Here is a 17,612-nt window from a genome sequence, read left to right on the forward strand (position 1 = left end):
TTTTATGCTAAGTGGTGGAAGGTCTTTATTCCTTAAGATATGTTAGGTTTTTCAGAATAGCCAGAAATCTTTTAGAGCAGCATCTGGTGGATCATGCATGTCAGAGAGATGAATAATAATTACTTCTTTGTTGTTTAAGAGTTGTGACCATATAGTAATGATAGTGATTTTTATCCTGTGTAGTACCGAAATTTTATTTGAGGATCTTTCAGAAAAAGAAGAGTCCTAATAACATGTTGGACAGTGGCATATCAATAGGATCAATTTATTATAGCCTTTAGAAGTGTTTAAAAGACAGCCTTCATGTTAAATAGAGTTAGAATGTAAATGTGATTAAACAGTTTTACACCAGAATTTGAAAAAAGGAAATACACTGAGGAAGATGACTTAGACTGATCTGATTTGGACCAAGTGTATAGTAGATCTGGGAGTCGCTGGATCTAATAGTTCTTAAGACCATTTCCTACACCCCTTGGATTCTTTTGACCCATGTTAGTCTTATTTTGGCCATTTGGGGATGGAATCTGAATTATATTATTTGAACAAACATGCTGAAGGATGGGCCTCAGTTGGATAGACCTTAGGTAATGGGAAAATGGTATGGAAAGCTAAAACAAAGAAAAAAAGAGCTGTTGATTAAAGTGGGAATTAGATCAAAAGTCATTTATTTCCTGTGTCCCTCAGTAAATAGTGAGCAGACATCTCAGTGGCAGGGATTCTAGTCTAACGATCAGTCATCTATCTGTAGGCACCTGTGTGGCAGAGGTCTTGAAGGTATTTAGTACATTGCTTTTTAATGAAAAGAAAGGACTAATATTTATTAAGGCCTAGTAGTTTCCAGGTGCTACCTCACTGAATTCCTGAAAACAGTCCGGCATGGTGGGTTTGGTGACCTTAGCTCTATGGAGGGTTCATAGGAAGCTCCAATTGAGCTGAAGCTCAAAGAAAGGATAAGTACTGGGGATATTGTAAGTAGTAGAAATGTAATTTAAAACTCAATCTGTCTAAAAGCCCAAGCTATGGGCAGCCCAGGTGGCTCAGCAGTTTAATGCCGCCTTCAGTCCAGGGCCTGATCTTGGAGACCCGGGATCAAGTCCCACATCAGGCTCCCTGCATGGAGCCTGCTTCTTCATCTGCCTGGGTCTCAGCCTCTCTCTCTCTCAGTCTCTCTCTCTCTCTCTCTCTCTCTCTCTCTCATGAATAAATAAATAAAACTCTTTAAAAAAAAAAAAAAACAATGACTGGAGACATTTTTGCTTGGCACAACTGGGGAGAGTGCTACTGGCATCTAGTGGTTGGAGATCAGGGATAGTGTGCCCCTTCACACCCTAGAAAAAGTGATCTGACTTCAGTGTGCCTATGCCAAGGTTGAGAAACCTTGGTCTAACTAAAGCTATGAATCCAGTCACGTCCCTGGCCTGGCCAACATTCCCACCATTGGCTGTTTCGCAGCATTGCCCCGTCCTGTCACAGCCTGAGCACTAGCACATGTAGGCTGGGGAGGTTTGAGGGGCAAGTGTAGGAGCAGTTTGGCTTGTGCGTCCCTCCTGCTCCATGAGGTAGATTGTAAAAAACAAAACAAAACAAAACCCTTGCCTAGAGATCTGAAAATATGAAAATAGTAAGTAATAAAATAAATGCTGTCTTTTTATTTGGGGTTTGTGGTATGGAGGGCCATGCAAAGTGCAGGGCCTGGGGCAGGAACTCCTTTTGTCCAGGGATAAAGGCAGTACTGGTGCCTGACATATATAGTAGACACTGGAAAAATATGTGTTAAATGAATATTTCCACAGCACCATCCCTTCTGAAGGAATGAATGGCATGTATTTCCATATATTCTATACTGTTCCATTTTAAGGGTTGTTACATGATGCAAGGCTTCAAATTACAAAGATTGAGAATGTTTTATCTAATTCAGCTGGGAAGCAATTTAATTTTTCAGTTCCTGCATGTTCTTGTCTTTCAAACAACAGCTTGAATTAGAATCAGGGGTTCTTTACTTGGGTTCTCCATACGAGCCATTGAGACGTTCCAGCAGCTCCTCAAACCCCAAAATTAGATTCACAATTACATGGATATACACATTTACTAATGATGTGTACATTTTCTCTAAAGAGGGTATACTTGAGAGCTTATTTGGGTTCCACCTTTTAGCTATTGTGACTAATGCTGCTGTGAATATTGGTTTACAAGTCCTTGTTTTCAGTTACTTGGGATATGTATCTAGTCGAGTTGCTGGATCATATGGTAACTCCAGCTTTAGCTTTTTTTTTTTTTTTTTTAAGATTTTATTCATTTATTCATGAGAGACAGAGAGACAAGGCAGAGGGAGAAGCAGGCTCCATGCAAGGAGCCCAACGTGGGACTCGATCCTGGGACTCTAGGATCACTCCCTGGGCTGAAGGTAGGCGCCAAACCACTGAGCCACCCAGGGATCCCTAGCTTTAGCTTTTTGAGGACTGCCAAATTACTTTCCCCAATGACCACCATTTCACAGTCCCATCAGATTTCAGTTGCACAAAGATTTCAAATTTTCTACATCTTCAGCAACACTTATTTTCTTGTTTTATTTTTATAGCCATCCTAGTGGAAATGAAGTGATATTTCACTATGGTTTTGATTTGCATTTCCTTAATGATTAATGATGTTGAGCATCTTTTCATGTACTTATTGACCATTTGTATATCTTCTTTGGAGAGCTTCTTAGGCCTTTTGCGTATATTTTAATTGGATTGTCTTTATGGTCTTGATAAAAATTCTTTATATATTCTAGATATTAAATGCTTATTTAGATACGGGATTTGCAGGTATTTTTCTCCCATGATGTAGTTTGTCTTTTCACTTCCTTGATAATGTCCTTTGATACAAAAAAAATGTTTTAAATTTTGATGGAATCCAGTTTATCTATGTTTTTCTGTTGTTATTCATGCTTTTGATGTCATATCTAAGAATCATTTGCCAAATAAAAAATCATGAATATTTACTCCATGTTTCCTTGTAAAATTTGTGTGTTTTTAGCCCTTATTTTAGGACATTGGTCCATTTTGAGTTAATTTTTCTATGTGATGTGAGATAGGGTTCCAACTTCATTCCTTTGTATGTGGAAATCCCATTCTTGGTACCATACATTAAAGAGACTCTTTTCGTATTGAATGGACTTGGCACCCTTGTCAAAAATCATTGGCTGTCAGGCACTTGGGTGGCTCAGTTGGTTGAGCATCTGACTCTTTCATTTTGGCTTGGATCATGATCTCAGGGTCGTAAGATTGAGTCTGGAATTGGTCTCTGTGCCCAGTGTGGAATCTGTTTGGGATTCTCTGCCTCTGTCCTTCCCCCTGCTCATACATGTGGTCACTTGCTCTCTCTCAAAATAAATAAAATCTTTTTAAAATGTCATTGGCAAAAAAAAAAAAAAAAAAAAAAGTCATTGGCCAGCTATGGATGTTTGGGTTTATTTCTGGACTGAGTTCTACTCTATTGGTCTGTATATCTGTCTGTGTGCCAGTACCACACTATTTTGATTACTGTAGCTTTGTAGTAACTGCTAAAATCAGTAACTTTGTTCTTCCTTTTCAGGATTGTTTTCGGCCCCTTATAATTCCATATCAGTTTGGGGATTCGCTTTATATTTCTGCAAAAAAGTCTTTTGAAGTTTTGATAGGGATTGTGTTGAATCTAGATTGCAGATTTGAGTGGTATTGACATTTTAACAATACTAAGTCTTCGTGCCACGAACATGATGTCTTTTTTCACTTAGGTCCTTTTAAATTTCTTTGAGCAATGTTTTGTAATTTTTTTTAAGATTTTTATTTATTTATTTATTCATGAGAGAGAGAGAGAGAGAGAGAGGCAGAGACACAGGCAGAGGGAGAAACAGGCTCCATGCAGGGAGTCTGATGTGGGATTCAAGCCCGGGACTCCAGGAAAACGCCCTGGGTGCAAGGCAGGCGCTTAACACCTGAGCTACCCAGGGATCCCATGTTTTGTAATTTTAAATATGCAAGTTTTTATCTCTTTGATTATGATTAGTTTTATTCCTAAATATTTTATTCTTTTAGATTCATTTGTATTTGAGATTTTTAAAATACCTAGCTCATTAAATCTGTGTTCCAACCTAATATGAAGTCCTAGAAAATACTATAGAAGACATCTTGAAATTTGGAAATAAGTGGATTAGAGTTTGAACCTGGCTCTGGCACTGCTAAAAACTAGCTGATAACCTTGACTATATCACGTAATCTCTCTTATTCTATTTCTTCATTTGCAAACACATAGGGATAAAAGCAAATCTTTCACAGAAGTGTAGATCAAAGATAATATATGCAAAGGACTAGCTCTAGAGTATGACTCAGTTAAATACTAGATAACTAGTACTAGGCTGCTCGTATTGTGTTTTTTTCTATGGTTTCAGTATAAATACTGGCTTGCCATACAATTTCTCATGAACATTTAGCTTAGATTACCTTTGTTTGCTTTATTTCTTTTTATATCCAGAAGTTTTGTGATTAAAAGATATATATAAAAAGCTTGAGTAGAATTAATTTGTTGCCAAGGCTAATGATTTTTACACAAACTAAATACCTATTCTTCAGAGAGTTTTATGAAGTTTGTTGCATGGGACGGGGAGGATAGTTATAAAATGTCACATGCTGTCTCTGTTTCAGTGGTACTATGTCCTTAAAAGAGGAAAAATCTTTCTTTTAAACTTGCTGCTCTGAGATGCTTCTTTGCTTTCTTGGATCCTCTATTGTCCTGGCATTGCAAGGTTAAATTTTAGACATTACTAGCATTTAACCTCTAAGAGTAGCAAAGCTGACTTAAGGCTTTACCAAATGCAACTAATCCTGCCATCTTAGAATTGCATTTGTTGTTATGTGTGAAATATAACTATTGTCATATATAAATCTGGGTACCCATGCTGTATTTTTTTTCTTAAGCATTTTAGGGGACTTTTAGATTCAAGTAGGCAGAATTGATTTCTGAAAGACAATCTAAGAGTTCTGATTATTTTTGTTTTACTTTGAATATAGGCATTTGATTAAAATCTGGTAAGAGAATTAGATGTAGGATAGGTGTTTCTTAATATCATAAAAGCAAATTCCTTAAGTTATTGTCATAGCAATGTATCTTAGCCATTTTGCTATTCATTTCCTGAAGAACATAAATGAACCTGCATACAAGAGTATGAAATGCTGCATATTCTGATGGGGAGGGAAGGGTGATGTGGGTATAGTCAAGTTGAGAAACTTGCAGGTTTGAAAAAGAAACAAATTGGAAGAGAGCCTATCACAGGGTTGCCAGATTCTGTTTGGGGGTGGGGGGCATTTAAGGCTATAGATAATTTATATTCTCACCTGTTTGTCCTACCAGGATGACTTTTCTCAGCAGTGCCTATGATGATTCCTTATTAAAATGATAGTCCCAGTTGCTTGGGTGCTATTTTCTTTAAGCTTACTAAATGATAGCAAGCAAATTTTAAATTACATGTCAGCGATACAGTTAAAAGCAAAGGCTCAGGAGTCAGGCCTTGGTTTATTATATCCTGACTTCTCCATCTAGCAGCTGTAAAACTTGAGTAGGTTCTCATTGTCTGTGATAGTTACGTATATGGAATGTCAATTGGTTATGTCCTTTTAGACACTTACCTCTTGAGGTTCTAGCATATTTATTATTATTTATATGATTTTATATATGCTAGAATTTTTACACTTTCCCCAGGAAACTACATATCAAGAGATTATTGTTGAATTCTTGGTCTGTAAGTACTTAATCAGATATAGAAGTAGCATTGGTATATATGATAAGAGAGCCATCTGGCTCAAGGAACTCTTTCAGGTGGACTGTGGTCCTTTGTATGTGGGTCTCTTTGTCATGAGTGCCCTTGAAAATATAGAAATGTACTTGAGTTAATTCCTTTACTGTAAAACAATTATGGTACAGATTATGAATTCATTGTAACTGAGGCTTTAAAAAATATTTTCATCATGATTTTCTACTAATCTATCTGAACTTTTTAGTGTTCTTATCTCTTCATTGGTTAATTCAGTAGAAATAAATTGCTCTTCCACAGTCTGACCACTGGAGGGTGTAGATTATTTTCACTTTTTGAATTAAAGTCTGAATATAACTTGTGGGATAACTACTTATATTGAACCAATTTAGCTCAACCTGTGATAAGCAGGTTTCAGATTAGGAAGTTTTAAGTAAATCCTTATGTCTTCTTAAAAAGCCTTTTAATACCTGGTCTCATATACTTTGGGGATTAGTAGTTTAAAAAAAAAAGTGTGTATTTTACTAGCATCATTATTATCTGTGGAGTCTAAGAAAAGAGTCTGACTCTCCTGATTAGCATTATAGCTTTGTTTCTATTTCCTTAAGCTAGACTTTTTCTGGAAAGATTGAAGTCTAGGAAAAACTTCCAATTTCTACGCATTTTTTAAAGGTTATTAAAGACGCTGTGTAAAAGTAAAAAGCAGTCTCACTTGATACTCAACCATTTATCTTTGCTTTCGAGAAAAAAATTGGCAGTACAGTAGTGTTTTTCTTTGAAAAATCATATAGATGTTAGGAACTGTTGGTTGTAGTTTTAACTTTCATTGACCAAGTCCAAGTGCCGCCACTCAAATGATGGGCCAGAACTAGAATGTTGGGTACTAGTTGGGAGTCAGGTGATCCACAGGTCACCACAGGGGAAAACTGGAGGTGGGTGCCTCTTGCAGAGTCAGTGTTTGGAAGATGAACTCACCCTGTCTGGGTCCATGGTGTGTGCTCACTTGCAGTCAGAACATTCTGTGAGTCATCAGTCCAAACAGTGAAACAACACCAAAACTAGCAGGAAACTGAAGTGATTGGCCTAGGGCCTGGTTGTTGTGTAAGAAACCTTTGAGGTGAAGTGTGCTTGAGGAGAGTTCATACCCACCAACCTCTGGCTCTTGACTTTCTTCTCTTGTTAGCCCTCTGTCTTTCCTTCTGGTGGAACTTCATTCTCCTTTGTTCAGCACTTTCTCTTCTGGTTGTAACCTGGCATCATGGGAGAAAGTACTGAACCAGAACTTGGGTCTAGGTGGGTGACCTTGGCCTAACTGCCTGATGTCTTGCTGGGCCTCAATTTACTCACTTAAAAAAAAAAAAAATTATTTATTTGAGAGAGAGAGAGCACAGGAGTTGGGGTTTGGGGAAGGAGAGGGAGTGGGAAAAGAATCTCAAGCAGACTCTGTGCTGAGTGCAGAGCCTGATGCAGGGTTTGACAACACCTTGAGATCATGACCTGAGCTGAAACCAAGAGTGGGACACTCAGCCGCCTGAGCCATCCAGGCGCCCCTTAGTTGACTCACTTTTAAAATGGATAAAGTTTTTGTTTTTCCTTTTTGCCTGTTTCTTTATCCCACATATACCCTTCTTCTTAACAGTTTCTAGTATTCCACCTATGTATTTTCTCATCTCTTCCGGTTTTATTTCCTCTTTTTTTTTTTTCCCTCCTTCCTCATCTTATGTAGTTATGTAGTTTCTCTTTACTCTTCTTTCTCATTCTCTTTTACTTCCCCTTCTCCCTGATGTCTTATTTCTCCTTTTATTATTTTCCCATTGGCAGCACCCCAATACCAGTTTTTTTCTTACTACCATCTGATGCTTGGGATCCAGACACGGAAGGAAAGGTTTAACTTGTTAAATGTTATGTGATATTTAGATTAAAAAAAAAAAATCACTTCTCTTTTAAAGGGAAGAATTTGTGTTAACTGATGTATACTGAGTTAGGCTACAAGCACCCCTGGGCACTTACATGTACTCCAGGCTCACATTAGTGTTGGGTAGGCTGGGCACCGGGCAGTGTAACGTACTGAATGAAAGATACATTTTTGCTCTTTCTCATACTGGTGAATTTTGTTTTTAATTCAGCCATTTAATACTCTTCTGTGTATCTTGGTGGTATATTGCTGTAGTAAACATTATCAGCCTCCTTTTACTTGATCAAACATTTGGAAATACTGTCTTTTTGTGATTACCAGCAGAAGAAAAAGTTTAATAATTTGAACATCATTAAATATATGAGGCTCAGCTAGTATATTGTTGATGAATTAATTTGGTACTTTTATAGCATGATGAGAAATCCTTTTATCTTCATTTCTTCATTAGTAGAACTCTGGCTGAATGTCCTTTTTCTCTCCTTGTTCTCAAGATTGTCTCTGGGCCCTAAGATGGTGCTTTGTCCAATAGATATATAATAGGAGTTATATACATAATTTTAAATTACATAAAGTAAAAAAAAAAGGATAATTTAATTTAAAGAATATATCTTATTTAACTCTATATCAAAAAGTTATTTTAACATGTATATATGAAAAAATTAGGAATTTATTTCACACTTCATTTTTATTGTATTTTATGCTTACAGCACATCTCAGTTGGTTCTAGCCACAATATAACCACACTGTATTGAAGAAAATAGTATATTTTTAATTAAAAACTATATTTTGTCCATATGTATTAAGTATGTTTTTGAGTTTTAGAAAAGTTCACTTGAAGTTACTAGATGTTGATTTATGGAGAAATAGAAAATACCAGGAATGTTTGCATTTTATAGTGTTGCAGTGTCATACTCTTAAATTGTTCAGTTATTATTATGTAAAAATATAATTAATATATTAACATAATTTATTATTAAACTTTTTCATTATTTACAGGGCTGAGCATACTATCTTCCATCTGGAATTGTGAAAATATTTTGAGTCATGCCAATAGGGCAAAAAGTTGTTACTGAGTTCTATAGAGCATATATAACCTGCTGTTTTTGGGAAGCTTGTTGATACTTACAAAATACATATATACTGTTTTCCCTCAAATGATTAATTTTTATAAGATTACTTCTCTTTATATATAGTTGTTTTTATTTCTAAAAATGAGGATGTGATTGATTTAGAGAATCATTAACTCAATCCCTGTCCTGTGTGATGGAAGCTGCGGTGACCGTCATGTGATTGGGCAGGTCTTGGTACCTATCAGTGTAAACATATGGCATAGCCTGTCCCATGCCCCTCCTTATCTCCTTCAGAGAGAAGGGGTTGAGAGGTGTTTTGAGCAAATCTTATTGGTAAAGTCGTTTATGTATTGCTTTTTTTTTTTTTTTTTTTTTTAAGAACCATTTCCTTTCGGTTTTAACCATATTACTGGGTCGGCAAACAGTTTGCATTCAGTTTGTCAGCAGAGTGGCTTTCCGTTTTGATAATTTAGAACTGTAGCTTTTTCTCTGGGGAAAAAACCATGCTTGATGAGCTAGCTCAGTTTTAAGATGTTTTATTTAGAAGAAGATAGTAAAGATGAGGAGGAGGAGGAGGAGAAGGTTCATGAAGGCTCATTAAGTAAAACTGGAGGTGTTTACCATGGAAAGGCCCCTGCTGGCATCCTGGTGAGTTACATGCACTGATGTCCTGTTCCCTTCGCTTGCTTGCTCAATCTGGGTAGTACTGAGAGAAGAGGGTTAATGCCTTTTCTTTGGAAAATGTAGCACCCTACTGGATTTTATTAAATTTAGTATTACATTTAGCTGAAATATTTGGTACCTGCTCTCCCTCAGTCATGCTACATCATCTTTCTACTTTTTTCTGTTTATTATTTAACAAATAACTTTCTGCCGAGAAAAAAATGAGGTTGCTGCTTTAAACAGAATTTTTTAAAACTAGGTTTCAGATTAAACATACATGGTTTCACATTCTTTGCAGGTAAGTGCAGTAGTTGAATAAAAAGCATTTAAAAGTTTTATGGTTTTTATTGTCCTAGCCAAAATTTTTTGAAAACTAAACTAGTATTTTGAAACTAGCATTTTATTCTGATACATAATACAAAAGAGTGATTGCAGTATTTCCCTCTCCTATGATTGGAAACAAAAAAATATTGTAAGCTTGACATGTGATGAAAATGCAATTGAGTTCTTTTTTTTTTTTTTTTAATCTAGACAAGATCCAAAATAAATCATATATAAGTGTAAGTTCTAGAAGTCAGCATTAAGGAAATAAAATCAGGTAAATTAAGGACAATATAATTTAACCCTGTGAAACCTTTTCCTTTAAAAATAATCTGAGGTTTTTACCATTAACTAAAGAAAGGTATTTCTTAGAAAATTAAGGATGTATGTGTTTATGAAAACGAGTAAAAAAAAACATAATTTCTAAAATCTGTGGTTCATAATCATGTTGATTTTAAAGTTATATAAATTTTTGTTACCTTTAAAAATATTACCATGTTTGTGTGCTTTTTTTGCTTTTTGGACTTCTTGATGAAAGTGTACTTGTTCAGGGTTCTTAGGAACTAATGGAACTGAACATTGTTTGCATGTGAATGGAAGTCAAGTATAGGGAGAGAAGCAGTTTACTTCTGAAATTTCCTTTTTAATATTATGGTGTATATGTATATATGGATTCATGCATATTTGTTGAGGTCAGAGGGGACAGTAGTGAACATAGCTGAATCTTTATGAAATATTTAAAAAATTCTTTTAGTGAATAGTAATAACACACAAACCACCTATCTTGGGACAAAGTTCTTATGCTTCCTACTACTAGTGTTTTCTAGAGAGAGGTTAACAGGTATTTGATTAGATTGCATTTTATTAACAGTTCCCTTTTATATTAATGTTAGAACATTTAAGTCCCATGAATCACCTCCCTGCCCCAAGAGATACTTTGATTTTCTGAATGGCTCCTGTTTGGGACACTAGATTTGATATCTGCTTAATAAGCTGTACTGATGATGTAATAGTTAGACTTTGTAACTTGGGTGTGTGTGTGTGGCAAGAGGGAGAGGGAAAAACCTAGTTTTCAGGGGTCCAGGCCCTCAGTGACCCTGACACTCCTTACTTTTCATATACTGCCTGGGTGAATGTCTCTATCTTGAGATGATTTTGTGGGTTTGGAACATAAATGTATAAATCTCATGATTTTAAAAAACCAGAAGAAGACTTTTGTGCTTTGTTAGAAATTAGGAATTGGAAAAATAGTTTCCATAATTTTTAAATAGATGAGGATAATTCCTTTAGTTGGTAAGGAAATGGCCAAATTATTTCATATTTAAATACCTTGAAGTTCCAAAATAATCTGCTGGCCTTGTTTTCCATCACTTATTTTAAACTACCTTGACTGCATTTTTAAATTAGGGCAGCATGTACTACAGGAGTTCTCAGCCAAATTTGTAATCCTAGGAAATGCTTCTAGAATCAAGCCTTTCTGTGGAGACTCCAGATGGCATCTGGCCATTCTTATTAGAGTTGAGAATCCCATGCACAGAGGGCTGTGAGACACGCTCATGGGGTAGAAGTGTGAACTGGATCTCTGTCTTCATGTCCTCACCAGCTGCAGGGAACTCCAGGAAGCAAGAGTGCACTGCTTCTCCATCCTTGTCCCTCTGTGCTCTATCAGAGGACATGGGCACTAGTGTGGTTGAATCCAAAAAGCTTATTGTTGTGGGAGAGAATTTTATGTGTGTTATTGATAGCAAGATTTACTGTAAACTACACCGGTGGTAGAAGATAGCAAGTCACCTGGTAGGCGGGGCATGTGGCTTGGGGCAGTGTTTTACACGGAGTTAGGAAATATTTGGTGGAGGATGGAGAAGCCTCCCCTCAGTCCCCTTACCCGTAGCACATTTTTTCATTACTTCCTGCTGCCCGAAATCCTAGAATAGCACTGGGTGAATGGGTCTAAAACCAAACATTTTCCTCCAATCCAGCATGGAGAGTGTTCATAAACCTAAATACTAGTTGCATTGAATTTTATTTCCTCACAGAAATGTGGTGGTATTACTAGGTAGGCAGTTTTGGGGGGAATAAATTCTAGAATCTTTGCTTTTCACAACTCATTTGCCTCTTTAATCCTGAAGACACAGATGACCTCAGGAATTTTGTGGATTACATCCTCTCAGTTAGCTCAACTGTTTCACCTCGTTTATTAGGATAATCCCAGTTTTGCCAATTTGATCCAGATGCTGGTCAGGAAATGTACATAGGAAAAATAAGTAGTAATCCCATTATGGTCTAGTCTAAAGGACTTGGACACAACTGTCTGAAAGGATCTAAATAAAAATCTTACCTCTCTTGGAAAAAACACTTATCTTTTTATATAATGTTTTACACTCACGTTTTAGGTATTAAATACTCAAAATCAACCCATTTGAAGAAAAAAATTGTAGAAAAAATTCTAGAGTAGATAATTTTTGTGTTGCACATTATTATCTAATTGAAAGGGAAAATAATTTTTATTGGTTATTTTTCACTCTTTCTAGAGATATATTTTTTTAATTTGTCCCTTCTTTGAAATCCGTTACATAATCTAAAATCATTATTTGAGCTCTCTTTGCTTTAACCTAAGGTACTTAGGGAAGGTATTTGTGAAAGGGTGGAAGTAGTAATATGCTCATCTTATTTCATTAGAGTACCATTTTAATTCTGTGATAAAATCATGTTTAGAACTTTGTGTGCCCTTGGTGTCATACTATCTTACTCCTAGCTGTGTCTATGTAGAAAAGACCTTCCTCAGAAATTCTCCTATGGTGAATCCCAGGAAAACAGGAAGAGAGAGCTGTGTAATCTCTAGAGTTTTATTGCATTCTCTGAGACTTCTCTGAACTCCACTTGAACTGCAAATAGAGAGGCTATGGTAAGTTAGAGGTCAAGGGGCAGTAGTTAAGATTATAAAAATCATTTGTCATCTTTTATATTCTTACAAAGCATGAAGTCATAACCATTATAGACTGATATTCAGAACTTATTAGAAAAATAATTCCTTTAGGGGAAGTGAGACAAGAGAGGAATAGGAAGTACACCCTTCGGTTCTGTTCACAACCCCATGCAGCAAGGTATTTTCAAGAGGGAACTGGGCATTGATCACCTTGCCTCAGACGCAGCTTGATAAACTGCCATTTTGGGGTCTCTTGGAGCTTTAAAAAGTACTTGTTCTTATAATCTAGGGTCAGTGGCCTAATCATCAGAGGTTCCTCAGAGCTCCTCATTGATTCTAGTGGCAGCCAAGGACAGTGAACCTCTTCTGAACTTTAAATACACACCAAAAGGAAAAACAAAACAAAATAGATTTCTTAGACAATAAAGGATATAGTGGAGCCTAGGAATTTTTTTTAAAGATTTTATTTATTTATTCATGAGAGAGAGGCAGAGACACAGGCAGAGGGAGAAGTAGGCTCCATGCAAGGATCCTGATGTGGAACTCGATCCCTGGACCCTGGGATCACACCCTGAGCTGAAGGCAAACACTCAGCCACTGAGCCACCCAGGCATCCGGAATTTTTTTGTTTTTAAAACTAAACTACAGGGGCTGACTTAGCTGGTTGAGCATCTGACTTCTAATTTCAGCGCAGGTCATGATCTCAGGGTCCTGGAATTGAGCCCCCATCTGGCCCCGTGCTCAGCAGGAAGCCTGCTGGGGATTTCTCTCTCTCTCTCTCTCTCTGCTTCTGCCCCTGATGTCCACTGCTCTCACTTGGTCTCTCTCTCAAATCATTAAAAAGGCCACTAAACTATAGACTTTATTCATATTTTTTTCCACTAAAGTCCTTTTCTGTTTCAGGATCAAATCCAAAATCCCAGACTTGCATTTGGAAAAGTCACTGTAGTCTGCCAGTAACAATTTCTCAGTCTGTTGTTGTCTTTTGTGGCTTTAACCCTTTCGATGAGTACTGGTCAGATATTTTGTAGAATTTCCCTCAATTTGAGTTTGTCTGATATTGTCTCCTAATTAGATGGAGGTCATGTATTCTTGGCTAGAATACCACAGACATGATGTCCTATCGGGAGTTCCCTGATGGTAATATGTTTTATTACTGGTGAAGTTTATCTAATTTGCTTAAGATGGTATCTGCCAGGTTTCTCCACTGTAAACTTTTTTTCCTTTTGTAATGAATATATATCCTAGGAGAGACTTTGAGAATATATAAACAACCTGTTTCTCCTCAAACTTTTGTCCTCTATTTTTAACATCCATTGCATGCCACAGTTATTACTGTGGGGGTCTAATAGTGATATTAATGGGGATTCCTCTTTAAGAGAAAGCTGCCCCTTCTTCTCCCTGCTTATTTATTAACTTATGTCAATGTAGATTCATGAGTATTTTATTCTGTAGGTTGTAGTCAAATGCTATCATTATTTAGTTGCCCAAGTTGTGTTAGCTTTAGCCATTGGGAGATCATTCACATTAGCTCCTGTGTTCCTTCAACATATGACTATTCTTTTGATTTTTAACCATTTCCTACTTTCTGGCACTATTAGATGTTCCAGCCTCAACTTGTTTTTCCTTTACTCCAGCCCTGGAATTAACTACTCCAAGGAGTCCTGGTTCTTTTTAATAGAGAATGGTATTTAGAAACCCAAGATCTGGCCTCTAGGTGTGCTTGTTGCTTCTATACTGTCCTTGATTCTATATCTTCTTAACAGAGAAAGCTAGGATGCTAAATATGCATTCTAGCCTAGGCATAAGCACATCTATATTTGTCCATGGAGACTTCGATTCTAGTCCAATACCACAGGGTTCATTTTAGCCTTCTCTCTGGGAAATTGTATTTTTAGAAGCTTCCCAGGTATTTATGATTGATCAGGCTTGGGAAACAATAGTTTTGGGATATATATCTATTAGGTAGACTGTGGACCTGAAGGCTCTTGTGACTTTTTTTTTTTTTCTTGTGGCTTTATTAAGTAAATAGTCTTCATTGATGAATACTTCTTTTGTTATTGAATCATCGTTTTCCATGCCTGGGTTAGTGATTGTTTCTTCTTCTTACACTGAAAAGAATTTTTTTTTTAACTTTTTTTAAAAGATTTTATTTATTTATTCATGAGAGACACAGAGAGAGATGCAGAGACACAGGCAGAGGGAGAAGCAGGCTCTGTGCAGGGAGCCTGACGTGGGACTTGATCCCGGGTCTCCAGGATCAGGCCCTGGACCCAAGGTGGCACTAAACCGCTGAGCCACCCGGGCTGCCCACTGAAAAGAATTTTTATGTCACTCCTACCCCTTCTAACTAAGGAAACTCAGTCAGCTTAGGAGAGAAAGTCTCCAGTTTTCTGGTGGAGTGGAAACCAGTCCAGTTTCATGGCCAGCATTTTTACAAAAATTTGTCAGAGAAATTGAGCACACTTGCGGGAATGTTTAGTGGTTTGAATGCACAGGGAGGCCATGTGTATATTAGTATATACACAACCCACTCAAATGACAAAAGGTTCACAATTTCACTAAAGCCAAATTTATTTTAATCCTTGAGTTATCTTCTTTTTGATAAGGCAGTCTGCATTCTTTTTCTAAAGCACAGTATTCTTTCTAAGGTAGGTACTTGGTCTATCAAACTTGATAATAAACCTTTCAGCCTTTAGTTGTTGAGGATGTTTAGACTGTGAACTTGAGGCCTGCAGGTGCTTGTTAAGTTAGTAGCTGTAAAATTAAAGTAGGTGCAGTGACCTTCACATCCTACTGGACTAATTCATCTGGGATGTTCCTACCTGAACTTAACCAGGGTTAAGTATGTAATTTAAGTATATAATGGAGATTTGAGGGAATTTCAAATTGTCAACTTAATTCATCTGTGATATTAACTGAGGTTTTGGGGAGGGGCATGAGAGGAAGATAAATTAAGTTTAACATGTCTTTCCCTAGATCTACAAACTAGAGGAACATGTTTATTTGTTCCCAGTCTCACGGCTATTACTTCAACTGCCAGAGTTATGATGTCAATTCCTGACATCTAGGTCAGTGAATAAATAGAAAGAACTTCAAATAAAGTCAGAATGTTTCAGAGGAAATTGTATCCTACCAATGGGTGGACTAAAGTGATAGTCATCATTGGAAGAATAACATGGTTTCCGTAGAAACCTGTTCAGATTGTGTGCCTTTCATATGTGAAAGTGAGCCAAACAGATTTCCTATTTTATGTTATAGTTGCTTATGATTATCAGAGATCACTACCAAAATAGGTTAGCCACAGAGTTGTCTTACCCTGTAAGGTGTAGGATGAAAACATGTTCCTTAAAACATAGGTTTATGACTATAATGTAGTCATACCTTCAGGACTACTCATAATAAAAAGCTTACCATTTTTCACGTATGATAGATAGCATGTGGAAGAGTCATCATGGCCTTCTAAAAGCACTTGGGAAATTCCTACTTACACATGGCCCTGAACATTACATAAACTTAGCATTAGTGTTTTTAGGAGCTTATGGTCCCAAGATACAGTAAAGAGCTTGGGCTTTTGGGGGCAGACATACCTGAGCTTGTGTCCGTGTGTCACCGGCTAACTGTTGGCTCCGTATAAATTGCTTGTCTTCTGTGAGCCCAGTGTTCTTGCCAGTACAGTGCACACGGCATTTACCTCAGCTGATGGTGAGGATTAAATGAGATGAGGTATATACAGTGTCATTTGGAAGGGATAAATGTTATTGCCCTCTCCTCTTTTTTCCTCATTTTCCCATGGCTAACACTAGGAAGAATATGGAATAAAACATCTGAATTGTAGGTTAGGGTGTATGTGTTTTTTTTCAAGGATATGCATAGTTTAAAAAGTTACAGTGTGAGTAAAGAGTTTGAATTTCCACCAGTGTAAGTGAATCTCTATTTTAAGCAACTCCCACATAGAAAAATCCAGACTTCTAAAACAATTAAATTATTGCCACTTTGTAAAATAATTTAAAGAGGGATTTATTTTAATAGCAAACTCTTCTGAATATACTGAAGAAACTTTAAAAACAGTAGCTGCAAAGCAACCTTGCAAAAATAGATTTAAAGCAGTCCCACTCCTAAGTTATTTACCCAAATGAAATGAAACTATGTTCACACAAAAGCCTGTACACAAACGTTTTTGGTGGCTTTATTTTTAATTGCCAAAAAATGGAAACAACCGAGGTATCTTTCAGCTGGTAGATGGATAAAGGAACTTTGGAATATTCATGTTGTAGGATACTATGTACTTAACACCACGAGACAAAATGCTGATACCTCAAACAATATCGATTAGTCTCAAATACATTATTATGCTAAGTAAAAGAAGCCAAGTCAAAAGACTATATGCTATCTAGTTTCACTTATGTGACATTCTGGAAAAGGCAAAAATTATAGAACAGAAAATAGATCGGTGGTTGGCAGGGGATGGGGGGAAAAACATGGACTACAAAGAGGTATGGGGGTATCTTGGGAAAGGATCTAGTTCTATGTTTTAATTATGGTGGTCATTACATGATTGTATGGTTAAAACTATACCCTAGAAAAGGGTTAATTTTAGTCCATGTAAAGTACACCTTCATTTTTTAAGAAAAGAATTGATTTTGAATAGTTCAAGGTATAGCTGTTTGAAATTTTAAAATTGCATTTCACAGTGGACTTGGCATGAGCATTTAGCCAGAAGTTTTTATATGCTGATAGGCATAACCATTAGACTGATGTTGACTAATAGTTGAATGTCTTTCCTGATTAACTATAAATAGAATCTTAAATGCATTACACTTCTTAATGATTTCACTTCTATGTTTCTTTCTAGTCTCCAGTTTATATGTCCCCTGTAACATAATATGTCACCTTATGTGCCAGTAGAGTAACTGGGCATGTTTTAGGCATGACAGGAAAAAATAT

General features: G+C 36.6%; 1 protein-coding gene across 6 annotated transcripts in view; it reads left to right on the forward strand.

The window, feature by feature from the left end:
- LPIN2 (lipin 2) overlaps positions 1-17,612 on the forward strand; it is an 81,160-nt gene that overhangs the window by 14,969 nt on the left and 48,579 nt on the right. For 2 of the 6 annotated variants that reach the window (XM_072828938.1, XM_072828939.1), the window contains exon 2: positions 2,286-2,404. The exons of 3 other annotated variants lie outside the window; for them this stretch is intronic. In XM_072828938.1, the coding sequence (XP_072685039.1) occupies positions 2,303-2,404 (102 nt within the window). In that variant the 5' untranslated portion in view covers positions 2,286-2,302. Of the gene's footprint in view, positions 1-2,285; positions 2,405-9,196; positions 9,404-17,612 lie in introns of those variants that run through there. One more of the 6 variants, XM_072828937.1, reaches the window with a different exon arrangement.

Source organism: Canis lupus, chromosome 6, assembly GCF_048164855.1.
Source record: "Canis lupus baileyi chromosome 6, mCanLup2.hap1, whole genome shotgun sequence".
NCBI classification, from domain to species: Eukaryota; Metazoa; Chordata; class Mammalia; order Carnivora; family Canidae; genus Canis; species Canis lupus.